The 27,828-nt window shown below is 43.1% G+C and overlaps 1 protein-coding gene and 1 long non-coding RNA gene across 3 annotated transcripts in view; one reads left to right on the top strand and one right to left on the bottom strand.

Annotated features, from left to right (window-relative positions):
- The window catches only part of LOC135575510 (uncharacterized), a 27,307-nt gene extending 17,704 nt beyond the window's left edge, over positions 1–9,603 (bottom strand). For both annotated transcript variants that reach the window (XR_010466382.1, XR_010466387.1), the window contains exons 1-2: positions 9,287–9,603; positions 3,470–3,592 (exon numbers count right to left, since the gene is read on the bottom strand). This is a non-coding gene — a long non-coding RNA (uncharacterized LOC135575510). The remainder of the gene's footprint in view (positions 1–3,469; positions 3,593–9,286) is intronic.
- Positions 9,549–27,828, top strand: EED (embryonic ectoderm development). The gene is made up of 12 exons (XM_065031174.1): positions 9,549–9,817; positions 13,677–13,829; positions 19,892–19,984; positions 20,831–20,896; positions 21,652–21,777; positions 21,897–21,978; positions 23,552–23,643; positions 24,582–24,715; positions 25,839–25,944; positions 26,155–26,313; positions 26,731–26,804; positions 27,499–27,828. Exons 1-12 carry the CDS (start codon positions 9,689–9,691, stop codon positions 27,623–27,625), a joined length of 1,341 nt encoding a protein of 446 aa, XP_064887246.1. The 5' UTR covers positions 9,549–9,688; the 3' UTR covers positions 27,626–27,828.

The following is a 27,828-nucleotide window of genomic DNA, read 5'->3' as shown; positions in this document are numbered from 1 at the left end:
TTTAATGGAGGGGAGGGAACACACGACTGAGGCAGGAGGGAGAGTGACAGTAGAGTGGGAACGTGGTTTTAGGGGCAGCCTGCAGATACATTGGACCAGAACAGTGCGAAACCACATTCTAAGTGGGAGGAAAAGCCATTAATACCCAAGACTTTCTGCTTTTTTATAAAGTTAACAGGTTTACATGACCAGAGGAACAGATCAGGAATAGGAAGCTGCCCATCAGTACAGAGACAGGTAGATCCTGGGTGCAGGGCTCTGGGGAGAAGAAAAAGCAACAGAAAAGCCATGAGGAGATCAGACACAGGAGCTGCTCCAGTCACTGTTGTCCCCTTAGCACCGCGGACAAATCTGTGCCCAAACTCTGTTGTGAGGTTTCACAGTTACCGTGGAAGCTTTCCAGTACAACTACTGAAAAATTAAACTAAAATTCGAGCTGAGAGAATAACCCATTTATTTATAGATTAACCTTAGGTGTCAGACCATTTTTCCCAGCAAACAATTCCCGCACCATGCAGCTAAAGAATTAGAAAGAATATGTATGTCTCTAAGGCATTTCCAAATCATCAGATTTTGTTTCAGCTAACCATTGGACTGATATTTTAGCACTGTGAGGAGCTTCTGAAGATGATGCCAACACAGTCATCATGGCTGTGTGTGTTTCAGTGGAAAATATTTTGGGCTAAGTGTTGTATGTGGCTATTTCAGTAGAAAAATATTTAAGGGAAAGTGTATTGTCATGGTAAATTGCAATGAAAAACTAGGGTGGGGCGTGGGAAAAAAGGCACAAAAAGAAAAAGGCAAAAGACACATTTTGCCAAATTTTATTCAATTATCCCTATATATTTTTTGCATTAGCTGTTTCTTTGCTGAGTGATGCTTACACAGAGCAGTGTGGCAGAAGGCCTGAGTCTGTACTAACTACCCCATGCACTGTCTGTGTAAACAGGGTTGTTTATCTGAGAGGATTCCCTGATGGAAAGAGCAGCCTGCCCAAGAGGCACCATGTGGTGATGGAAGCACCATGGGGCTTCCCTGGATAGCCCTGACCCCAAGTTGAATCCAAATCTTGGTGGGGATCATCCTTGTAGTGGCTTTTGGGAGGACGTGGAGAAAATTCTAGGGAAGTAGCTGCACACAGGTCTGCTCACTGTACAGACAGGGCAAGAGGAATACAGATTATCTGAACATTAGTTTCTTATACTGGCCTTTCAGATTCTCTGATGCTATGGTCATGGATTTAGTACTTTACCATTCACACTTCCAGGAACAAGTTCTAGGTTGGACATCAGCCCGTAGCATTTAGGACATGTTTTATTGCTGTTCATACAGGCATACCATGCTAAACCAGCAGCTGGATCCCTGCTGACGGACGTTGTGCTGCTACAGGACTGTCACAGAGCCAGTGTGGGGCTGCAGATCCTCCACATTTCTTCCATGAACTGGGCTCTGAAGTTCCTTTGTAAATATGCTTCATACACTGTACATGCACCTCAGTGGCTCAGTGAAAGCTCCTTCACACACAGGACAAGCTATTCTGGAAGAAAGGTCACTTTAAACTGGACTAATGGCTCTGTTCACATGAGCTGTGAGTCCATGAGGATTTATTTGGTGACGACACTGGCTGAAGTAATTCTGGCTTTTTTCCTCCCACCTCCCTCTCTTCCCACCAATTGTTCATGTACCACTCCCCGCGCTGCGTCAGCAGAACTGTTTGCGTAGCCACTTTGTGAACAAATAAGGGAACTGATCTAAAACAACAAGGCAAAATAGAGAAATGCTGTTTGTTTTCTTCTTTTGACCTGTGTGATTCACTGCACAGCTATTATATATAAATCACTCCCTGGCAAAGAACAGGAGGGCAGGTGGAAACAGAAGTTGGATGGGCAGGAATGGGACTGTGTGAGCAGCACCGCTGCTGACCGTGAAGCCACAAACTGAGTGTAGGCTTTACTGATGCTGATTGCACGTTGCTGCACCGCTGTCATCTTTACATCAGAGTTGTTATAGTATAGACAGTCCTACACCTTGGGTAAAATCCCTTCACCCTTGAAGACAAACCAGGAGCTAAAGTGGGACACGGGGAGATTTCAGGAGTCTGCTGAGCTGTAGCCCACCACTGTCATCAGGATGAGATTTTGTTTCTCAGCCACCATTCACTCCTGGTTGTAGCTTCCAGCCTTCCCATGCACCAGTTCTGGTGGTCATCAGAGAGTTTGCAGAATCTGCTCTTGTTCATTAACTAAAGAGAGAAGATGAAGCTACTTTGTGCTTGATCAGTTAGTGAGATGAACTGGCTCTTTGAAAGCCTTGTGAAAAGCAGAGCCTATGGAAAACCAGCTCTAGGAACATGGAGAAGGTTTGTAAAGGCAGAGGGGTAAGACATCCTTCAGTAGTATTGAGCTGCTAGATCAACTCAGCTGTCTCATTTTCTGATTCAGATACACCTTCCATTTTTATGTTAGCTCTAGCAGATGTAGAAAATATATGACTTTTATCCACATCATCCTGAATTTCTGCAGCAAAATTTAAATGTGGGAGCTGTTCCTTGCTTTCAGAGCATGAGTCAGCTAAAGGTTTGACCCATTAATCTTTCAAAAGTGAGAGGTGAAAAAAGACTGCAGCCTTTTCTGGCTGTTGCATTCCTATTATACAAAAGAGATGCAATGGGCTCCTGTGTTAATGCTTTTCCATTGGTTTCTAAATTTGCTGTTTTCATAAGGCAAAAACTACAATGTCAGCTGTCAGGCTTACAAACTCTACTGGTGTTCTGAAAATCCAGCTGTGTTTTCAGATTCTTAATAAAAATACCAGTAAAAGAGCCTCTGTAATTGGAGATTAACTGAAAGGGTTCTTGACAATACATGGGGCAGAACACAATCCACCCCAGTTGCCATGGCTATGTTTTCCCATTGAGCTAACAGAATTTTAAAAAATATTTTTTCCAGCTAATTCAGCAATTCTGACCTATACACACATAGAAAACAGTTAATATCAATAAGAAGGAACACTTTTTATACAGCAGATGCCGGTATCAGGTAACTGAGATGCAGGGCTATCTCTGTACATAGGTGAAGTGTTACCTAAAGCAGTGTGATGTCAGGGGCAGCACAAATGGCCAGGGCCCAACTCTAAATGTCGGAGCTCTAAAACGTCAGACTCAGCTGCTGCACCACTGAGTAATGGCAGAGGTTTGAGAGCAACAGGGAAGAATATCCCTCCAGCCTCTTCCACGCTCGTATGGCATTGGGAACAACAAGCTTAGTTTTCCTGGCCTCTGCTCCTTGATTTTTCTGCCCATTAGCTATTTCAAGTATCCTCCTTTCTAGCACAGCACAGCCTTTTCATCTTTAGGACGGCAAAATTCAGTTTTACCTACACAGCCAAGAAGCCCTGAGCTAACTCTCACTCTCTTTAAACCAACACATTTCTTATTGTCTATTCTTGGAAAAAAAAATTACTGGGCTACCTGGACCAGCTGATTGCCAAAAGCACCACCAGAAGAAAGCAGGAGGGTGGAGGTCCTTCTGTCCTCAGTGCTACCTGAAGCATATCAAGGAAGAAAGATGTCTGGGGAGATGTCTTGCTGGACCTGTTATGAACAAGAAAGAATTGGTGAAGGATGTGAAGGTGCAGTCTTGGCTGCAGCAAATACAAGATTGTAGAGATGAAAACCTTGAGAGAAATGAGCAAGGCAAGTATACAATCATAGAATCATTTTGGTTGGAAGAGACCCTCAGGACCATCAAGTCCAACCATAACCTAACCTACCTCTAGCACTAAACAATGTGCCTAAGAACCTAATCTAAATGCCTTTTAAGTACCTCCACGGATGGTGACTCCAGCACTGCCCTGGGCAGCCTGTTCCAATGTCTGACAGACCTATCCATGAAGAATTATTTCCTAATATCCACTTTAAACCTCCCCTGGCACAACTTGAGGCCATTTCCTCTTGTCTTATCACTTGTTACTTGGGAGAAGAGACCAACACCCTCCATTCTACAACCTCCTTGCAGGCAGTTGCAGACAGTGATAAGGTCTCTCCTCAGCCTCCTTTTCTCCAGGCTGAACAGCCCCAGTTCCCTCAGTCACTTCTCATCAGACTTGTTCTCCAGACCCCTCACCAGCTTCGTTGCCTCCTCTGCACTCTCTCTAGTACCTCAAAGTCCTTCTTATGATGAGGGCCCCAAAACTGAACACAGGATTCAAGGTGGGGCCTCAACAGTGTTGAGTACAGTGGCACAATCACTTCCCCAGATCCCTCTCTGTCAGGCAGCTTTCCAGCCACTCTTCCCTGAGCCTATAGCAGTAGAGTCACAGCCCTGGAAAAGCAGATTTTGGTTTATTCCAGGATATTCTTGGCAGGATCCAATGGGAGTCTGCCCTAGAGGGCATGAGGCCCAGGGCAGCTGACTGATTTTCAAGATGAATCTTCTCTAAGAAAAAGAGCAGTCTGTTCTGATGTGCAGAAAATCAAGCAAGTGTGGCAGAAGGCCAGCATGGATGTACAAGGGACTCCCAGCAGAGCTCCAACACAACGATGAGTACAGAAAGTGTAAGCACAGATGGGCTGCCCAGGAGGAATACAGAAACTTTGCTTGAGCATGCAGGACTGGTGTCAGGAAAGCCAAAGCTCAGCTGGAGTTGAAACCAGACACGGAGGTGAAGGTTAATAAGAAAGGCTTTTATAGGTACACTGGCAGCAAGAGAAAGGCTGAGGAAAATACAGGTCCACTGCTCTGTGAAGCAGGGGACACAGAGACAAAGGACATGCAAAAAGTTGAGGGACTCACTCCTGGTTTTGCCATGGTTTTCACTGATATCATCTACCCTTAGGCTTCTTGGTTCCCCAAGCCTAGCAGCAGCACCCAGCACAGAATTTAGGGAGCACTGAAGCCAACTGGGCGTGCACAAGTCCACAGACCAGATGGGATGCAACAAAGGCTGTTGGAGGAGCTGGCCAATGTCATTGAGAGGCCACTGTATATCATCTTTGAAAGGTTATGGTGAACTGGGAGGCTCCTGATGACTGGACATGGGTAGAAGTCACACTTGTCTTCAAGGAGAGCAAGAGGAAAGATCTAGGGAATGCCAGACCAGTCTACCTGTCCTAAGTCCCTGGGAAGGTGATGGAGCAAATCCTCCTGGAAGCCATGTCCAAGCACATGAAGGACCAGTAGGCGATTGTGAACAGCCAGCATGTATTTACCAGGCCAAATTGATTGCTTTCTACAATGAGGTGACTGTCTGTGAGGACAAAAGGGCAGCTGTGGATGTTGTAAACTTTTTGCAAACCTTTTGACATGCTTTCCTAGAGAATCCTCACAGTCAAACTAGCGAAATATGGCTGGGTAAGTGGACTACAAGGTGGGTGGAAAGTTGCCTTGGCCATTGGCTTAAAGAGTCATCAGTGCTACAGTCCTACTAGTTGCAGGTTACTAGTGGCATCCCTCAGGGATAGATATTGAGGACACTACTGCTTAATGTTTTTTATTGATGTTGTGGATGATGTGATAGGGGTAGTGAGAGCAAATCTGCAGACAATACTAAACTGGGGATGGATGATTGATAAGCTGGAGGTCAGTGCCTCTATGCAGTGTGTCCTAGATGGGGTGGAGGAATGGACTCACAGGAACTTCATGCAGTTCAACACAGGCAAATGTAATGTCATGCACTGGGCGAGAAACTGCTTTATGCAACAGTAGAGGTTAGGGGTTGGCAAAGGAGCCTTGCAGAATAAGATTTGGAGACCCTGGTGTATAGCAAGTGGAACATGAGTCCATAGCATGTCCTTGCGGCAAAGGTTAATGACATACTGGGCCATCATTAGCAAGAGTGTAACCATTAGGTTAAGGGAAGTGGTTCTTCCCCTCTATTTGGCACTTCTGAGGCCACATCTTACAAGTGTCCAGGTTTGAGCTCCCCAGTACAAGAAACACATTGATACACTGTACTGAGTGCAGGCTGGTCAGGGAACTGGAGCTTGGGATGTATGAAGAGAACCTGAAAGAACGGGGTCCGTTCAGCCTTAAGAGAAAGCGAAGGAGAGAGCTCATCGCTGTCTACAGCTGCCTGATGGGAGGATGTAGAGAAGAGGGATGCACAGGGGAAGGATGAGGGGCAAGGACACAAACTGAAGCATGGGAATTCCTTACGCATTACAAGGTAAAAAAAAATATTACCATGAGGGTCGTTAAACACTGAGAACAGGGGACCACAGTGGCTACAAAATCTCTTATGCTGAAGGTATTAAAACCTGGACTCAACAAGGCCTAGAGAAACTGGCTGTATCTGACCTACTTTGAGCAAGGGTTAGACATGATGAGCTTTGGAAGTCCCTTTCAGTCTCTGTAATCCCATGATTCTTTTTGGGTTTTTTTTGACATTTACTACTGCAATCCTATGAGAACTCACATTTGGCAAAATCCTCTCGTATACATGAAATCCAGCCCTCCCAAGTACTCATCATGTGCTTTTAAAATGCCACTAAATCATCTTCACTTGAATCTGACTGCAGATTTTCGAAAATATGTTATTGTGCCCCCATTTTCCGCCATATGCTATTTCAAAGGCCCTGTTACTTCTTAGTTAATCTATGCATGGCATTTATATGCAGTATCATGCTAATTAAACAAATAATAAATTATAATATACATATATTTTCATAATACCCCTCCAGATGTAAGAAATGCTTCTCCCATAGTACAGTCGAGAAATTGAGGTACAGAAAAGCACAAGGGCTTTCCAAAGAGAATCTTGGCAGAGCACGAATTGAAGCAAAATCCCTGAACTTTCAACCTTGTGTTTAGCCACACAACTAATTCTTTAAATAGAAGTTGAGGAAATGCCCTATGAGTTATAGGAACTCGGCTCCCTGGTGTACCAGGCCCCTCATGTTGCCCGAGGAAGCAATAAAAAGGCAAGTGGTTTAGAGTAAGAACAGTCTGGGGAGTCCAGCAGGATTGTTACCTGGTGAAGGAGAATCATAGAATGTCCTGAGTTGGAAGGGATCCTCAAGGGTCACCGACTCCAACTCCTGTCCCTGCACAGGACAACCCCACAGTTCACATCACGTGTCTAAGGATGTTGTCCAGTCTCTTCTTGAAGACTGTCAGGCTCGGGGCCGTGACACCTCTCTGGGGAGCCTGTTCCAGTGCCCAGCACCCTCTGAGTGAAGAACCTTTTCTAACCTAAACCTCCCCTGGCACATCTTCCTGCCATTCCCTCGGGTTTTGCCATTGGTTGCTAAAGAGAAGAGTTTGGCACCTGCCCCTCCTCCTCCCCTTGTGAAGAAGCTGTAGCCACCATGAGCTCTCCCCTCAGTCTCCTCTTCTCCAGGCTGAACAAACCAAGTGACTTTAGCCACTCCTCATACGGCTTCCTCTCCAAACCCTTAGCCAACTTCATAGCCCTCTTCTGGACACTCTCCAGTAGCTTTATGTCCTTTTTATCCTGTGGCACCCAGCCCTGCACACAGTGCTCCAGGTGAGGCCGCTCCAGTGCAGAGCAGAGCGGAACAATCACCTCCCTGCCCGGCTGGCCATGCTGTGCTGGATGCACCCAGGACACAGGTCCCTCTTGGCTGCCAGGGACACTGTTGGCTCATGTTCAACTTGCTGTCAACCAGAACCCCCAGATCCCTCCCTGCAGAGCTGTTCTCCAACATCTCATCCCCCACTCCATATGTACAGCTGGGGTTGATGTGTCCCAGGTGCCAAACCCAGCACTCACCCTTGTTGAACTTCATGCGGTTGGTGATTGGCCAGTTCTCCAGATCTCTCTAAAGGGCCTCTCTGTCCTCAAGAGTGTTAACAGCTTCTCCCAGTTCTGTGTCATCAGCAAACTAACTAAGCAATCCCTCAAGTCCTGAGTCTAAATCACAGAATCACAGAATGGTTGGGACTGGAAAGGACCTCTGGAGATCATCCAATCCAACCCACCTGCTAAAGCAGGTTCACCAGAGCAGATCACACAGGAATGTGTCCAGGTGGGTTTGAATGTCTCCAGAGAAGGAGACTCCACAGCCTCTCTGGGCAGCCTGTTCCAGGGCTCTGGCACCTCAGAGTAAAGAAGTTTCTCCTCATATTCAGATGGAACCTCCTGTGTTTCAGTCTGTGCCCGTTGCCCCTCATCCTACTGATGGGCACCACTGAAAGGAATCTGGTCCCATCCTCTTGACACCCACCGTTGAAATATTTATAAACACTGATGAGATCCCCTCTCTGCTTCTCTTCTCCAGGCCGAACAGACCCAGCTCTCTCAGTCTCTCATTTATAAAGACACTGAAGAGTGAAGCTCTAGCATCTGGAAGACAGAAGGGACAGACCATGGGCCCAGTAAACTGATGATGGAGACTGGACTGCTTGATTCTGGGTGTGGAACCTTGCTGTGTGCAGACCAAGAGGCACAGGTGGAGGTTTTCACTTTCCTTGCACTTTAGATGAGCCAGTGAAACGCGGTGGAGTCAGCTGTGTGTCTGTCTGTCCGGAGGATGTCAGCTGACAGCTGTCAAATGAAGGGGAGCCGTCTTCTCGCCAGCAGCTCAAGGGCACCCGTGGGGAGAAGTTAAAAAACCTCAACCGCTGAAAACTTTGTGCCTGCCCTTCTTTCAATGGGTTTGCAACACAGATTTGGTCTTGATTAAGATGCCAGCCTAAAAACATCCTGTCATATTTTAAAAGCAAGCCTGTACATTTTCCCACAAACACTTTTATCACAACCTTGATCTTACAGCACAGACCTGGGGCAGAGGTTTTATTAATTGTAAACGACAACCTTTTGCTGTATATTATGTAATGATTCACTGGAGCTCACAGTTCTGCAGAAGAGAGACTGTTTACTGCTAAACCACTACAGTACATGCACCATTTTAAGCTTATCTCTTCATCTTCACCTCCAAAAAAAAAAACAACATACAGGGCACAGCTAAGCCTGTCCCTGACCCCAATGTCATTGCTTTTTGAGACTGGAATGTTCCCCCCAGGGAGGAAAGACTTTGTTTCTGCCCCTAGAGAAGCAGATAAGACGCCGTGCCTGTGGGCAGATCGCTTCTCCCACTTGGTGGAAGTTGTTTTTTTTTACTGTTCACAATTATTATGACTCTGAGACCTGTGGTTTCTCAAAACAAATAAATAAAAAAATCTGGCAACTGTGTTTATTTCATTTATAGCCGTAGCAGGAACTTGCCAGGGAGAACAGGCAGCACAGCAGAGCCTGTTTTCCTTCTCAGGCAACACCACTTTCAGGCTAGACTTTTGTAGATCAAGAGAACAAAAAAAAAACATACCCGTTTTAGACACAAGAACGGCGGGAAGGTGGAAGAGAGGGGCAGTTCGCACCTGTGGCGACATGGGCTGCTTGTTTCTACCTCACACGCTTCCCCTGCCGGCCTTGAGCAGCGATATAAAGTACAACTGGCTGCTAAATGACGGGTTAATTTAACACCTAGCGGCATTGGGCTGTTAAAGACAGGCTAATTTAACATAGGAGCCGAGACCCCCCTCTTCCCCTCAGCCAGGGGCCCCTGAGGCGCCGCGCGCCGCTGGGCGCGGGAAAGGTGCTTTTTCAGCAGTGTGGCAGCTCCGAGCTCCCCAGCCGGGGAACGGGGCGCGGGGCTGCTTTACGGCAGGAGTTTCGACCTCCCCGTCCGCGCTTTGCGGCTGCGTGGCGGGGTTGGGGGGCGGGGAAGATGTCTGAGCGGGGAGAAGCCCCGGCGGCAGCAGCATCGGCGGGAGCGGGGGGTGAGATGCCGGCGAAGAAGCAGAAGCTGAGCAGCGACGAGAACAGTAACCCCGGGGATCTGTCCGGCGACGAGAACGTGAGAGCGGGCGGGGGAGAAGCGGGTGGAGGGGGGGGGGTGGGGGGAGGGGCGGTGAGGCGGGAGCGCGGGGCCTCGCGCCGGGGGCGGGCGGGAGCGGGGGGGGCCCCTCCCGGACCGGCCCCGCTCGGGTGTCCGCGGGTTCGAGCCCGCCGGGGCGCATCCCGGGCGGGATGGGGGTGAGGAGGGGGAGGAGGGTGTCAGCCCGCCCGCCTCGGGCCGTTAGAGAGAGGCCCCCGGTGGGAGAGCCCGGCGTGAGTCCGGGGGACAGACACTCGCTTTTCTTTCACGTGGGTGAGGGAGGATTCGAGGCCCAAATTCTGAGCGGGTCTCTGTTTCAAAGTCAGCTTCGAAATGTCACACTCTTTTTTTGCTGCAAAACAGCAAAATTTTTCCATCTTTCTCACAGTTCGTGTCGTAGGATCATTTTCAGTTGAAAGAGGCCCTCAGGATCATTGAGTCCAACCCTAACCTAATTCTAGCACTAAACCATGTCCTTAAGAACATCGTCTAAACACCTTTTAAACCCCTCCAGGGATGGTGACTCTACCACAGCCCTGGGCAGCCTGTTCCAATCTTCATCACTAACATGCAGTGTAAATTTACCCGCGCAGCCCCGTGGCGGGTGAGGAGCAGGAACGGAGCTCCGGGGCTCCTGTCAGCGGCGGGAGGCACAGGGACTCAGGGCTGGGATCACAAAGTTGGGCAAAGTTTTGGGGAAAAAATTAATGAAATATAACAAGGGTAAGTGTAGAGTCTTGCATCTGGGTAGGAACAACCCCAGGTTCCAGTATAAGTTGGGGAATGACCTATTAGAGAGCAGTGTAGGGGAAAGGGACGTGGGGGTCCTGGTGGACAGCAGGATGAGCATGAGCCAGCACTGTGCCCTTGTGGCCTTGAAGGCCAATGGTACCTGGGGTGTATTAGGAGGGGGGTGGTCAGTAGGTCAGAGAGGTTCTCCTGCCCCTCTGCTCTGCCCTGGTGAGACCACATCTGGAATATTGTGTCCAGTTCTGGGTCCCTCAGTTCCAGAAGGACAGGGAACTGCTGGAGAGAGTCCAGCGCAGGACAACAAAGATGATGAAGGGAGTGGAGCATCTCCCGTGTGAGGAAAGGCTGAGGGAGCTGGGGCTCTGGAGCTTGGAGGAGACTGAGAGGTGACCTCATTAATGTTTGCAGATATATAAAGGGTGAGTGTCACGAGGATGGAGCCAGGCTCTTCTCGGTGACAACCAATGATAGGATAAGGGGCAATGGGTACAAACTGGAACACGGAGGTTCCAGTTAAATATGAGAAGAAGCGTCTTTGTAGTGAGGGTAACAGAGCCTGGAACAGGCTGCCCAGGGAGGTTGTGGAGTCTCCTTCTCTGGAGACATTCAAACCCGCCTGGACACATTCCTGTGTAACCTCATCTGGCAGGGGGACTGGACTAGATGATCTTTCGACATCCCTTCCAATCCATGACGTTCTGTGATTCTGTAAAAACCAAGTGCTTGGAACAAAGGTGATGTGATTGATCGAGCATGGCTTTACACTTGAAAGATAAACTTCATCTAAGGTATCTAGCAGCCATTTTACATAGTTACTGAGTGGGGACTGCGGCACTTGTGGACGCAGGTGTAATTCGGTGATGAAGACGTTCAGGGTTGGTTCGGTGTCTGTTGTAGGGTATCGGTGACCGTGGCTGTCTGGTTTCTGAAAACATGACCTGTCACAGAGGTGGAAGATGAGGATTCTGTTTAAAAGTTGGCATAATAGTGTTCATTTGGAGAAAGGGTATATTTTGTTTCACAGGTTATCCTGGATGCAAGTTTGTTGGTTATGTCGTAGTTACTCAGTGTAGTTGCATCATACCAGGTACCTGGTGTTCTTATATTGACAATATTTGACCAGTCCAGAGAAGACTTCAGTTATGTGAAGTATTATAGCAAGTGCGCTTGGGAGATGAGAATTTGGCAAGCTCTGGAATTCTGTAGAGTAAAGGAGAAGAAACTAGGAAGTGTAAGAATTGTTGAACTTGGTTATATGTATTTGGGGAGGTTGGCTCTTGTAGGGGTGCAGCGTGAAGGGAATGACTCCAGGTTTGGGCAGTGTTGTCTTTCTACCTTTTTTTCCTCTTGATGTCCTGATTTTCAGAGTCGTTGGGCAACCAAAGACCAGTACAGTTTTACTGGCATCTGATGAAACAGGTATGAAACTGGGACAAAGAATAAACGTTTGGTGGGAATTGGTGTATTAATGTTTGTAGTTGACCTTATTCTGTATTCCTTGTGGAGTTCCTGATGCAGTTTCATGTTACACTTAATCTTCTTCAGTGACAGGCTGTTGTCTGCCTCTGTCTTTTTCAGTTCAGGTCTGGAAATCACGTGGCATTGAGATGAGTTGTTTCCCCCACTAATCTGATGAAAAGTGAAGAAACTGCCTTGCCAAAAAAAAAAAAGTTGATTTTTAGCAAGTTGAAGTCACTTCTCTGGAAGCACAGGGTTGCCAGTTACAGCGCAGGTGAAGTTGTGGTGTACCATGATGGGTGGTGCAGAGAATAGAAATGTCATTTTAAGTAGTGTCCTGCAGCCAGACTGGATATGAAATTGTAGTTGCTCTTTGTTGTCCAAAGCTGATCTAAAACTGCTCAGCAAGTGGGTGGGTTGTTTTCTGCACCCCTTTTTTTCAGTTCTCCCCATCCTTACCATAGCTCTGGCAGCTGATGGTTGGAGGGCCAGCTATTTTTTTTTTCCCTGGCTTTTAGTTGAATTAAGTATCTGTAGAAAGGAGCAGGAGGGAGGGGTGAAAGTTCATCTTCTAATGCAGAGCTGTGCTGCACCCGATGCTGGTGGCGGTGTCCAAAAGTCTCTCAGAACAATTAGATTCTTGGTATGGCAAAGCATAATGTTCTAAGCAAGCAACCTCTTCCTTCAGCACTTCAATAGTGCTCGTTTCACAGAATCACAGAGTCGACTGGGTTGGAAAAGACCTCAGAGATCATCGAGTCCAACCCTTGGTCCAACTCTAGTCCGTTTACTAGATCATGGCACTAAGTGCCACGTCCAATCTCAGTTTAAAAACCTCTAGGGACGGCGAGTCCACTACCTCCCTGGGCAGCCATTCCAATGCCTGACCACTCTCTCTGTAAAGAATTTCTTTCTAATGTCCAGCCTAAATTTCCCCTGGCAGAGTTTAAGCCCATGCCCCCTTGTCCTATTGCTGACTGCCTGGGAGAAGAGACCAATCCCCACCTGGCTAGAACTTCCCTTCAGGTAGTTATAGAGAGTGATGAGGTCACCTCTAAGCCTCCTCTTCTCCAGACTAAACAACCCCAGCTCCCTCAGCCTCTCCTCTTAGGTCTTATGTTCAAGTCCCTTCACCAGTCGTGTTGCTCTTCTCTGGACCCGCTCCAGCACTTCAATGTCTTTCCTGAACTGAGGGGCCCAGAACTGAACACAATACTCCAGGTGTGGCCTCACCAATGCAGAGTACAGGGGAAGGATCACTGCCCTTGTCCTGCTGACCACGCTGTTTCTGATACAGGACAGGATCATCTATGTCAAAGTCACTTTCTAGTGAAAAGAAACTGCTTTAGATGTTTTCTTAAGAGAAAAGCTACTAGTATTCTGAAGAAACTTCACTAGATCACAGTTCATGTCTGTCCCTCTTGGATTAGTCCTCGCGTGACTGATGTTCTGTTCCTAGGGAGGAATGCTGTTATGTTAGTAATAGATTTAAACCAACACCAAGTTCTAGGAGATCTGTGCTTATGGAGGACAAGAAAAAGCGAAAAGGCTAAGTGCTCCAAAATGAGTTGAATTTATACAGCAGTTAATGATATCTTTATTACATTCTATATAATTTGTCTGTTTTCAGGATGATGCCGTTAGCATTGAAAGTGGTACTAACACCGAACGCCCTGATACGCCAACAAACACTCCTAATGCGCCGGGAAGGAAAAGCTGGGGGAAAGGCAAATGGAAGTCCAAGAAGTGCAAATATTCCTTCAAATGTGTAAATAGCCTAAAGGTAGGTATGTGTAAACTCAATATGAGAATGCTGGGTACCACTTGCTGTCTGTAATGTTGGTGTTGACTGGGAGACAGTGTCAAGATTAGTATTTTTAAGTATCTGTATACGTATACAGTTATGTATATATGTATGTTATGAAGAAAGTACCTTTTTATTTGGAATAGCTAAAGTTTTGAAGAAAAAGTATACTGAGAAATAGGAAACAGTAGGTAGAGCCGCGATTATATGTGTGATATGTTATAATTACGTATTTAATTGAAGCTGTAGTTGCTTGACATAAAGATAAGAAACTGGATAAACAAATTCCAAAGGAAACAAAACCTGTGACAACTTGATGCAAAGCACAGAACCTGTACAGATTTTGCTACCTGATGAAATTTATTTAAAACAACAAAAAATTAAAACACCAAAACCAAGTAACAAATCAAATGGAAAAAAACCCCAACAAAACAAAAAACCCAAAACAAAACAAAACAAAAAAACAACAAAAAACCCCAAACACCAAAAAACAAAGGCAAAACACCAACCCAAAAATCTTGATGTATTTTTTTCCTCACACTTACCAGATCAGCTATTTTCTGTTCTCTGGCAGTTGTCATAAATACTGTATAGCTCAATTGGGTTAATTTATTGTGAGCGTTGTGATTACATGTTTGCACCTGATATAGGTCATATTTATCTTCCCACTTAATACCTGATGGTGGGATGTGGATTTGTGGTCTTTTCTCCCTGTTACTGTGTTTTAGGGTATTGTTGTTTTCTTCTGCACTGGTAGCAGACTACGGTGGACTGAATGAATTTTCTTTTTGATTCTTTTACACTGTCAGGATGTTGTTTTTTCATTCCCCTGCCTTGTGTGGGATATTTATGTGACAAAAGCTGTAAACATGCCATCTGATCTGATTTTAATAAGATTTCTAAATAAAGAAAAGATTACATCGGGAACAAGATGGGAGTTTTGTTAAACTTCATATTTCGCTAACAAGAGGATGTGTGCAGCTCCGTAGTGATATTTTCTGCAGAATTGCTTTAGGAGTTTTTTGTCGTTCTCCCACACTAAACTGTTGAGCTGTGCTGATGTGCCTGTTTCCAAACTTCGGCTCCAGACTCCCTGGCTGAAATGCTGGGGTAGCTGAGAGGTTCGCAGCACGGAAAACTCCTAAGTGAGCGTTGCCACTGGAGAAACTGCGATGTGAAGTTACGCTGACAAAACTATCTGGGAAACAAGTTTATCTTAATGTGTTTTTTTTTTTTTCTTTTAAGTATAAAAATTATCTCCAGTCGTTTCAGGGTGTAGGAGGAAGGGAAGTTCATTTTCACTCAGGTAGGCAGCTGTTCCTGTGATTCGCATGTCTCGCCCCCACAGATGGTGCTTTTTGTGGCTTCGAGTCATACCTGAAACACAGGCATGAGCCTGTCTGCACCCAAATGTTTAACAAGTTCTGAGTTTTGCTAAGCGTATTTGTTTTCTGTCCGCAGACCAGATATTCCAAAGGGGTTAGTGCTTTTCAAGTGTATTCTGGGAAAACAGAACATTTCCCTCGCCCCAATTTCATGCCAGGGCCCACTATAGGGTGACTCAAAAGACCACCCTATAAAGTTAATTAATCCCTGAATTCTGCGGATTTGGATTAGGGCCTGGGACCAGATTCCCATGCAAGTGGAATCAAGCTGTGAAGGAGTAAGTGTAGCATTTCAGCTAAGTGGAATATTTTTATTATATTTTTTTCCCCATTTATCTTTGAACTGCAATTAATGGTAATATTAGTAAACGTGCATGACAATACAAAGACTAGGTAGCAGCCAAATTTGGTAACTTGTTTTTACTTCATGTTTGAGGAAGCCTCTCTTTTTCCTGTTCACAGTATCACTACTGTTCTTCCATACCAATTTTGCAGATCCTGTGGGGATAAACTCTTTAACGATTCAATGTTGTATATGGGTTCAGAAAAACACTTGTGACTCTTCGGATATCACATCATATATCCCATATTTTATATGTCTTTGAACTATGCTGCCAGGTGCAGGTACTGAAATTAATGAAGAGTCAATACGTAAAGACATGGAAATAGATTCTAATATTTTTTAGGGATGTAGAGATCATGTGCTTTTCCACTTTCCTACTCTTGTTTTTCCTTCTTATTTTGCTTTTCACTTTTCCTTGGGGAAACAAATATATGGCTGTTACTGTCTGCTTTAATGGTAAATGATTATGATTCAGCCTGAAAAACTCAGTGCTTGCTAAATATGCCTTTTAAACACTACTGTCGAAGTTATTTTGGTTGAAATTTAAGCATGAGGAAAACAAAAATATAACTTGGAAGATGACAGGAAATAAAACGCTGCCTTTTTTTTTTTGCTTTTTGCGGTACTAGATTACTGCAAGGTGTACTGAAAAACTCTTTGCTCTCTGTGGGCTGAATGGAAATGTAGTTTATAAATGAGCATATACGGCTAACAGACGCACATCCTCACATACACCGATATACATTTTGCTTATAGATCTTCCAACAAAGAACGGCGTGTGTTCTGCTTTCATGTGCTCCCTTTAAAACAAAGCTGTTATTTGCTGTGCCCTTTGCTCTTGCTGAGGGTGTGACTCAGTGGTGGGCAGCAATCCTGTGTTGTTTCTCAGCTTCTACTTGCTCTCCCCTGAGCTGGGGATCGATAACCAGCCACATGCAATGTTCTAGCTTGTTGATGTGTGAAGGATAGGTAACTAAAATCCCTGCCTAAAACCACTTGCGTCCACTTCTGGGAACTGGAAATGCGCAAGTGGTCAGCTGGTTCCCCGCTGGCAGTGTGGGTGGGAGCGTATTAAAATGTGTTCATGTAGTTGCAGGTGATTACTTTTTGTGTTGGCGTAGTATTTACTTCACTGCCTTCAGTCTAAAAACAGGTCTGGTCTTACTGTCTGACTGAACCCGAGTTGGTGTTTAGTAAAGGCAGAACTTTAAGAGTTGGACTCGTTGATCCTTGTGGGTCCCTTCCAACTCGGGGCATTCTATGATAACCGACCATTGATTATTTATTTGCTTTTGTAACAATTGTAGACCTGTTTTCTCCTCTGCCGCCTTCCTCTGGTGCAGGAAGAACGTGAGTACTTTGGGTTTTGTGCCCTTTATTTGTACCAGGGTCAAGATGGCATTTCACAATTCTACTTTTGGACCAGCATCGGGGTCATTCTTCTGTTTGTACAAACAGTGGTCAGCTTTGTGTGACATACTTGGCATCTCAGGATAACTGTAATGTGCAGCACCTAAAAGCGTAACGTTTTTAAAAACATGCTTCATTGTTTAGCACTCGAGACAAAAATTAGAGCAGAGAGGTGTTATTAAAATAGCTATGGGCTGTCTCTAACCAGTGAGGATGATGGTAGCTTAAATGAAGTGAGCAGAACTTCTTCAGATCCTGAGTTCCTGCAAGAGCCTCTATCTCACTACTTCATTCTTAAACACCAGAAAAGCTGCAATATGTACAGTCAGGCTCTTGGGGGTTGTAGCACTTGATGTGAGGAATGTATTGACATAAGTAGTCTAAAGAAGTTTGTCTCACAGAGTAATTTTTCCAGCGAAATAGGTTGTCTTTGAAAAGTTTACTAAATACTTTAGGTAAGTACTCAAATGCAGAAACAGTATAGCCCTCTCTTGGATCTCTCTGCATCACCCTAGTCTGGGTCCTACCTAGAAAATCACAAACTTATCACAACTTACACTGGAAAAATATCCTATTTTGAGGGGAGAGAAACATCTTCCTCTTCACTTTTCCCATTTCACTAAATTTATCAGAAGCAGTGTACATGACAACAAGATTATTCCAGAGAAACAAGTGCAAAAGCTGCTAATCCCCTCTACTCTGCCCTGGTGAGACCACATCTGGAATATTGTGTCCAGTTCTGGGCCCCTCAGTTCCAGAAGGACAGGGAACTGCTGGAGAGAGTCCAGCATAAGGCAACAAAGATGATGAAGGGAGTGGAGCATCTCCCTTATGAAGAAAGGCTGATGGAGCTGGGGCTCTTTAGTTTGGAGAAGAGGAGACTAAGGGGGGACCTCATTAATGTTTATAAATATATAAAGGGTGAGTGTCATGAGGATGGAGCCAGGCTCTTCTCGGTGGCAAACAATGATAGGACAAGGGGTAATGGGATCAAGCTGGAACACAAGAGGTTCCGCTTAAATTTGAGAAGAAACTTCTTCTCAGTGAGGGTGACAGACACTGGAACAGGCTGCCCAGGGAGGTTGTGGAGTCTCCTTCTCTGCAGACATTCAAAACCCACCTGGACATGTTCCTGTGTGACCTCACCTAGGCGTTCCTGCTCCAGCAGGGGGATTGGACTAGATGATCTTTTGAGGTCCCTTCCAATCCCAAACATACTGTGATACTATGTGATAATACATCTCTGTAATAAAGCTGTAAGAATTGCTGTGTTTTACCTGTGTTAATGCAGTATGTGGAAAGTCCTCAATATTCAACATAATGAACTCTTTCACACAGAAATTCAAAACCAACTAATTAGTGAATTTCTTTTTTTTTTTTTAAAGTATTCTGTAATTGACCTCTCAGCCATTCTCTTCAAGAGTTAAATACACTCCAAAAATAAGCTTAGAAAGTAAAATTTGTAGCTTTGTTGAGCACTAAAAATCATGGCCTTGTGTGTGCAATTTTATGGCATACAGTTTTCCTCATTCTTCCTCTCTAATTAAAATATAATGCTTTACAGATGCTGAATACCTGCTTCTTCCCTCTGTCATGGGGTCGCTAATAACCTTGCTACTTTTCCCTTTGCTAATATCCCATATCCCTCACCACATAAAGCCACTGCTCTGTTCTTTCATGTTACGACAGGTAATACTTCAAGTTAAACTTTGAACAATTCTTTTAAATCTGTATTCAGCTTTGAAAACTATTAGCTCTTTTTAACAGGTGCAGGAGGGCTTTAATCTCTGAAGGATTTTCTCCCTTCTCTTTCTAGCTCTCCTAGCTATGTCTGTTAGTAACACAATTTGCCTTTCCCAGTAAATAATGCTATTTTAAATTCTTCCAGACTTCCTTAATTTTATTTTTTCTGAGCAGTGTTGGACTCCCCACCCACACCCCCTCCTCACATTTATTCTTTGGTTCTTGGACAGGCCAAGGCTGATATTTCTGGGCTGGTGTCTGAAGCGGTGCCATTTGAAGGCTGCTGAGCAGCCGTCATGAGACGTTTCCTTCCTGCCCACGCTGTCCCAGACAGTCCCCCGTGGGGAGGCACTTTCATGAACATTATTCTTGCTGAAAACATCCTGTCAGGACAGGCCAAAATACTGTTATCAATTATTAACAAGCACCACCATATTCATCACAATTCATAAACATATCTGCTTTTTTTATTATTTTTTTTCCTTTCTGATGTAAGCTGTATAAAAATAATACTCGGCATTTCTGTGGTAACTGTTTGTGAAGGCGATCTGAAGACACTTTGTAGACATGAACTTTGCTACAGCATTGTGACATGCTGGAGAGAGTTCGTTGTGTCCGTGGCAGAGTTGCAAGACCTAACTGTGATGTAATAGCTAAACTTGGCCCTTCTCCACCCTTATGCCAGTGTAATTCTTCTCTGTCTTAATAATTCACCTCTGTGAAGCTGTAAATCCTTGTGTGGAAGTAATTACAACAATAGAAAATGCATATAGATGTGGCCTTAGATGCAGAGGTTGACTTGCTGAAAATTGCAAAACGAAGTAGTGGGACTGCAAATATAACTGAGGAGTTCTGCCAGCTTCTGGCCACCACAATGAGACAACAGTTCTTCCCCTTGACTCCTTAAAAGCAGAGGGGTGGGAAGCACAGAATATTCCTTTAACCTCCCTTAAGACAGCCAAGTTAAAATGTGATGTTATAAAACTGTTCTTTTTAACTGTTCACCATGTGAAATTATACTGGATGTGAACTCAGTAGTTTGAGGAGGAAAACATATGAGTTAAACTGATTACCACCACAGCTGAATTTCACAGAAATAATATGTCTGTGGTTTTTGTGTATGTTTGTTCTTTGTCTCTAATCTTACTTTACATCTACAGGAGGACCATGGTCAGCCTCTGTTTGGAGTCCAGTTTAACTGGCACAGTAAAGAAGGTGATCCCCTTGTATTTGCCACTGTAGGCAGCAATAGAGTGAGTAATCTGTTTTTAACCGTCAGCCTTTCCGTGCGGTTCTGCTAGCATTCTTTTTTTTTTGTTTCATCCAGAAAGCTTTATTTCCGATGCATGTAGCATCTGTTATCTGGGAGAGTTGCATCCTCTGGATTGTTTTATGAAGTCCTGTGTTAGCTATTGGGGAATTAGCCTATAAAGAAGAAAATCCTTCAGTAATATAAACATGGGATGAGTAAGAGAGGTGAAGAAATGTAACTTTGCACTAAAATTACTCTTCAGAGATGTTATTGTTTCCAAAAGGTAGTATGGTCTAAAATAGGATAAATGTCTGCAATGATGCCAGGCAGCTCAGTAGCTAAATTAATGGCCTGTGTGGAGTGAATTTATAGGCTTTTTCTGAAGAAGGATGTGTGTCATGAAAATAACTCCTCAAATGTGTTCTGTGCCAGAGCTGTGAATAAACAACAAGCTTTAATTTCCAGGTTTGTTCCACCTGACAGTTACCAAAAGTGCTAAACTAAGATTAAACAAGGTATCAGAAGCTCATTAAAAGACCAACTCATGTTAGAGATGGTTGGAGTAACTAATTCCAAATAGACTTTAACCTTACTGAGACAATTCAAATAATAGATTTTGATATCTGGGAAGTACTGCTGACAGGTCCTGGAGTGATGCTTTAGTGCAACTGCTGTGAGCATCCTTTTATCAAACCATTTCCACCTGGTGGGAACAGATGATGGATGCGATCTAAACCATAAAGACATGCAACTGTTCCCCATCAAGAAATCAGTCCACAGGTGCATGTGATTGCTTTTTGAAATATCACAAAGAAGCAGCAGCTTTTTCCTTTTTTTTTTCTTCCAGGTTACTTTATATGAATGTCATTCCCAAGGAGAAATCCGGCTGTTGCAATCCTATGTGGATGCTGACGTATCCTTTAAGTTAAAATGCCACTCGTTTCCTTCCTCTTTACCAAAAATTAAGAGTCTTTGTAGGGAAAAGCATACAAAGGTTTTGTCTGTGATTTAATACTTTGCTTGTGTAGCACATTCCTTATGTTAGGTTCAAGTCTTACCTCTTTCCCACATCCTAGAGTCCCTCCTATTGAAAAAATATTAAAAACGCAGACTCATGGAACATGCCGTATTAAAATACTTGAAAGCTGATTCTCCATCAGTTTAATCTTCCCAACACTAATATTTGTGTAAAGTTTCACATTTGCTGTTTTACAGTGGTCTGAGCTTCCCTGTGAATTGAAACCGGGTTTAAAGCCTAAGAATTCAGATTCATGCTCTGAAGTCTAGTAACTTGCGTTGATCATTTGCAGTATACGAGTGAATAAGTTGTGAACTCAAGTCTTGATTTATCCTCATTTAGTCCCAGTTTTTGGATGTTTTGGCAAAAAAGGTTGAAAACCGATGCCAAGGGAGGGATGGTGTTCCATTTTATGGTATGAAACAGATGTCAGGGAATTGGCCTCTATAGAAAAGGTGATGTTTCTTATAGTTGCAGATGTATAATCAAATATGAATCTTTTTCCTGTTCGGTCCAGTAGAGACTCTTGGGCACTTGTGTAAATCGGCAACGAGTTTACTTAATAAACCCCTCAGTGTTTAAAAAAGCAAACAAAACGAAAAAACCCAAGTCCTGTTTCTTTCTGTGTTCCTTAATGTAAGATGTTTTAGGCAGATGAAAATTTCTATACCTGTGCGTGGACATATGACAGCAACACCAGCCATCCTCTTCTGGCCGTGGCAGGGTCCAGGGGTATTATTAGGATAATTAATCCTATTACAATGCAGTGCATAAAGGTAGAGCGCTCAGAACTCTGAGATACAGCTTGTGTTTCAATAAGGCGTGAAACCTATGTCTTCTAAATACATCTAAATGTGATGGGAAATGATAACTTGGTCTCTGAATTCTATCCCAGCACTACGTGGGCCATGGAAATGCAATCAATGAACTGAAATTCCATCCGAGAGATCCGAATCTCCTTTTATCTGTAAGCAAAGGTGAGGAAAAAAACCTCTTTTGTTTTTGTGTATATCAGGATACTTTGGATTGGATTTTGGTCTTGAAAATGGCCAAAACCTCCATGAATTTTTTTAATGAGTGGCACTGAACAAGTTTACCTTGAAAGTCGAGAGTAAATCTTCCTCTTTTGTGGCGATATATCTTGTACATAGTTAAATCCATGGCCTACAATAAACATAACTCCTGTGGTGCAAAGGGATTGTGAACAGTGCTGCTTTTAGGAAAGAAGAAACATGAGCATTGGGGTCTCTCTCTCCTTTCTAACAGCTGAGTTACATTTTTTTCAGTTGTTGAATCTTGTTGCCATCTAGTGGGAATATCTTGGCGTCACAGACAACACTCACTGCCTTGTTCATGGGGGAAAATTTGATTCTCAGTCGCTCAGGAGCAGCTCTGGCTTTAATCAGGCTTTGTGTAAAAAGTGTATTAGTGAAGGGAGAAGCGAGTTTTTGGTGTGGTGTCTTATGGGCTTGTTCAGAACGTCTCAACAGTCACAGCTTCCTAATTGTGACTGTTTTGTTAGGGAAGAGGATACTTGATCTGCCATAAGAGCAAACCTTCCGGACCACTGGGGTTGGGAACGTTCACATAAGGGCACTTTTGACTTCAGTATATTTGGTCTCACTGATGAAACTCCACGAGAATAGGAGTTGGGAGCCTCTCTGATTGTTGAACTGTCAAACTTGTGCTGTGAAGTCCTTGTGTTCTGCATATTTTTGGGGTTCTCTTTTTAATAACATTTTGCCATCAGCCATAGTACTGCAAGTTTCAATGTGCAATCTCTGGACCTGGTACTATCTCCAAGAGGGCACGAGGCAGGAGAATATTGGAGTTTCAGAACTGCTTGGCCGAGAGATGAATAATAAAATAGGAGGATATTTGGGACTGTGTGGCCTTCCAGTTGGTGTTGCTGTATTTCAGTGCAGTGTACTTGTGGAATCCAAAAGGGGAACACACTAGAAATTCCCATTTCCAAATAGGGAAAACACTAGAAGTTCTTCATTGGAAATTGTTAAAACGTTCTTTAAACAATTGGATTAGTCCCATTGAATTTGGAGTACATATCGTTCATAGAAATAGTTTCTCCCATCACTGCAGTCTGTGGTTCGTGAAGAATAATATTTTAAAGATTAAGAAAATGGAAAATCAAAGCTTCTCTGAATGCTGGTGTAAGAATGGCTGAAAGGAATTCTAGTGGGTTTTTTTGATATATACAATTATTTTTGAGATACGACTGAATAAAAACATACTTGTCTAAGATCAGACTCTTTGCTTTTTGGATGATCTAAAGATCCAAGTTTATTTTTTCTAGAAGCTGGCTCTAGGGGAGGGGGGTGGGCAAACTTTCTCAATTACAGAATTACTCTAACAGTAGTTTAGTTGTAATGGCAATTGTAGTTAATGCAGTCCCGTTATTTCTAACGAGTGAAGAAGAATTAAGTGCCTTTTTGATGTTTACATGAACACCTGTTGTTGAAAGTGGTTAAGCTGAAATATATTATTCATATGTACATATAAAAAGCAGCATGTAATTTTATTTGTTCTTTATAGATCATGCATTGAGACTGTGGAACATCCAGACAGACACGCTGGTTGCAATATTTGGAGGAGTAGAAGGGCACAGGGATGAGGTGTTAAGTGCAGTAAGTGGAAGACTGTGGGGCAGTGATTTAGATTTACAGAGGGTAGTAAGCTTACAATATACAACTTTTTATCCTCTTGTGCACTGTTTTGATATTATATCTACTTTTAAAAAGTTCCCTGAAGTGCATAAATACTGTTTGAAGGGGATAGACAAGTTTAAAACTACGGTAGTTTGATTGAACTGACCACCTCTTGATATACAGGACAGGTGTTCGCTTTCTGTATGTTTCAGTAGCTGGTTTTCTCACAGTGCAGCCTAGAAGTAAACAAAATAGAGCTCAGTGGGGCTAGAAAGAGTAAAACGTTTTCACGATGGTCCCACATTTGAAGTTCTTGAGGTCTTATCAAGCCAAAGCGGCAAGAGCAAATAAACCTTCAGAGACATGGTAGTGAAGGAAATAAGTTATTTCAGGTGAGTTACGCTGCTCTTCAGTGGCTGTCAACAGACACTGGTACCCAGCAAATCCCAGCTAGAACAGTTGACTTTTAATACGCTGCTCTTAAGAACTATTTCCATTCCTGGTGTGTGACCTGGAAGGTGAGGGGTGGATCTATATGATACCCAACACTGTCTTACTCTCTTGTGGTTGTAAACAGTCATCACCCTTGTCACAGCCCTGGAATCCTGCCAAAGTTGCTCCATAAAATGAGAATTAGGGAATTTACTGAGGAGGAAGCACTAGCAGTAGATTCATTGTCTGTCAACGCTGTTGAGTATACCTCTCTTTCTTGAGAAAGAGTAAATATAATTATTAAGATACTGTGCTTCTTTGCAGTGAGCAGGATTTAGGTTGTCAGCATTTTTCTCTTTGAAATATGCAGCTTTACTGCATTCTCTGCACAGAAAATGCTGTTTTGATGGAAATGATGGAATGAAATCTGAGTAGTTGTGATGCAGCTTAGGCTGGGGGTCCTCAAAATTATTTCATATATGTAGGATTATGACCTTCTTGGTGAAAAAATCATGTCCTGTGGGATGGATCACTCTCTCAAACTCTGGAGAATTAATTCCAAGAGAATGATAAACGCCATCAAAGAGTCTTATGAGTACAACCCAAATAAAACCAACAGGTATGTCGTCTTCATCTTCTTGGCTGTCTTTGCAAAACATTAATATCCTCATCAATGGCCCAGATAATTTGCATCCAAATTGGGAGTTCTTGAGGATAGTGAGTGACCTGGCGATTGTGCTGGACACCAAATCTGTCTTATTGATGTTGGCTTCAGTAGATGTTTACTGAATTCAGATTCAAATTCCTGACACTTTTGAGTATCTTAATTTCTTATCTGCATGTCTAGAAAATACTCAGAATTATTATCTTTAGCCTTAATTAAAGCTTGTATTTCACTGTGTTTTGAGATGTCAGTGGCTTTTCTTTCTCTTACCTCAACATTTCTAGGAAGGAATCAAACCTGTAATTAAATATCACAGATAGTTTTATATTGGGTATTTATTACTAATTATTGTATCTGCTATTGGACTTTGGGGTGGGGACAAAACTGTTTATGTAATACGATCTTTAATATTAATCATTCTCTGATCTGGCCTCAGATATGAATAAATTGTCAAGTAAACATAGCAATTAGATACATGATAGAGAAATCCTCCTTTATGAAGTTCATCAACTTTTTAATCTTAACTTCCAGTTTAACCATTGAGTGAATTGAAGAGTCTAAAACACACTGAACATGCTCAGCAATGAGACTAGCTGTGAAAATACTCTCGCTTTTTTTGGTAATGTTACCAAATGTTAAATGATGCTTCTTTTTAGCGTGCTTTTTAAATAATCGTGGGGTTTTTTTAGTGTGCTGTTCTGTTTAACTGTTCAGATGTTGCAGAAGCAGCATCAGGAAAACCGAGCTTTAATTAGGTCTTGAAGTATTTGGCAATGGAAGCTGCATTCAGCAGCTGAAGGAGTGGTTTTGTTTAGCACTGTCTCTGCACAGTCTGGTACAGTGGGAAACGTTATTTCATTAGGAATGAGGATGAAAACAGGGACTGTTCCCATTATTTATAAAAACAAACAAGCCCAAAGAAGCAACAAAACAACATACAAAATCAACTTTGTTAGGAAACTGTTAAAACAACAAAAAAAAGCCAGGCTTGTCCTTTTAACATCTTAAAACCAGCCGTTGAAACTTAGGCTCGTGCTTCTGTATTTCTTTGGAGCTCACTTGGCAATTTTCTCCGTAGGCCTTTTATTTCGCAGAAAATTCACTTTCCTGACTTCTCTACGAGAGACATACACAGAAACTATGTTGACTGTGTACGATGGTTGGGAGATCTAATTCTTTCCAAGGTAATGTCGCAGCATTTTCAGCTACGTTACTCTTATTTGCTCATTTCGAGGATTTTAAACAGTAAGGACGGAGATTTTCTGTTGTGCTTTTTGTAATGTCATTGCAGAAGCTGTGAGGTGAAATGTTTGCTTATAATTATAGTTAGACCCAATGTGCAGTATAAATCGTAAATAAAAGTAATTACTTTTTCATTGTTTCCCCCCCCCAAGTCTTGTGAAAATGCCATTGTGTGCTGGAAACCTGGCAAGATGGAAGATGACATAGATAAAATCAAGCCCAGTGAGTCCAACGTGACCATACTTGGGAGGTTTGATTACAGCCAGTGTGACATATGGTACATGCGGTTTTCCATGGATTTCTGGCAAAAGGTACGTGTGAGCTTGGACTTGACTGTGTTTGAAGGTGCGTAACTTGTAATTGATTCCGTTTGTGGGCACAGGAAGTCTTGGTTCATGTGATTTTCAAGGAGCGGAATGATTTGCTGCAAGGGGCTTTATATATAACTGTAGGAGCTCTAGATATTTTGTTCTGGGCTCTGCCTGGTGGAAGAAGTTCCACCAAATAAATACATGTTTTTTGTTATGGGTATGTTTACTGATATCTTCCTCCCAAATCTGCAGAGATGGAGAATAAAGTGGAAGAAAAGAGATGAGTTTTATAGTATTTCTAGCTCCTCCAACAAAGTAATGAAGTGATTCATGTTATACATTTACACACAATTTATCTGACTTCCTTTTTTTGAGATAGTGTTTTAAAACTTCTATATCCTCTACTTTCTTTTAAAGATGCTTGCTCTGGGCAATCAGGTCGGCAAACTTTATGTCTGGGATTTAGAAATAGAGGATCCTCATAAAGCCAAGTGAGTACTTTTGAAAAATCATATTTTTGCCAAGACAGAGTTGGGATAATTTCCTTTTTTCCTTTACTGATAACTATAGTAATTCTCTAACAGTAGTAGTTACTTTCCATTTTAACTACTAGGTAAATAAACATTCTGATGCCCTGAAGGTTAACATTTATTATTTTTTACTGATTTATTCTTTAATAAATCAGGCCCCGGTCAGATTGTGCTGGGTACCATATGTAGATGTAGGAAAAGACAATTTGTTCCCCAAAGAGCTTACAAACGAATTAGGTGGAAAATTTACAGAGCAATTAAGAGAAGATGTTCTAGGTGGGTGTAATACATGACGAAGAAGAAATAGGTGAAAGGACTTGAGTAATGAGACTGTAAAGATTTGGCTTTCTAGTTCCTCACTGGTGTGGCAAGGCGGCTTGACACCATGTATTATATATCTATTTGTATGTTTATACATATATATATATAAAAATAAATGAAATTGAGAGGATGAGAAATGGCAGTGGGCAAACAGGAAATTACAGCTTTCCCAATTCCACGTTTGGAATACAAACCACACCACAAAGCGCATAATCCTGTCGCCCTTCAGCTCCTCCGAGGTCACATAAGTAAGAGGTTGGTGAAGCAGCGCTCCATGGTGCAGTGGCCAGTGCACATTTAACCTTGCAGCTGAATAATTTTCTTTTATTTATAGGTGTACGACTCTTACTCATCCTAAATGCGTTGCTGCCATTCGACAAACCAGTTTTAGCAGGGACAGCAGTATCCTTATAGCTGTGTGCGATGATGCCAGTATCTGGCGCTGGGACAGACTACGATAAATCACTTTTTTCTTAATTCAAAGTAGAAAATATATTTTCAAATTATAATATAGTCTGTTAAGTCGCTAGTACGGTAGATGCATTTAGTGTAGACTTCCTCGAAGGTTCGGCAGGCTGGAGCTGAACTTAGTGATGTTTACATTCTGTGTATTGTTCTGCTTGAAATTGCTGCTTTTAATAAAAAGAAGTATTTTTGTAAAGTT

This window comes from Columba livia, chromosome 1 (genome assembly GCF_036013475.1).
Source record: "Columba livia isolate bColLiv1 breed racing homer chromosome 1, bColLiv1.pat.W.v2, whole genome shotgun sequence".
Lineage (NCBI taxonomy): Eukaryota > Metazoa > Chordata > Aves > Columbiformes > Columbidae > Columba > Columba livia.
Note: the sequence above shows the minus strand (reverse complement) of the source record. Positions and strands in the feature narration are given on the sequence as shown.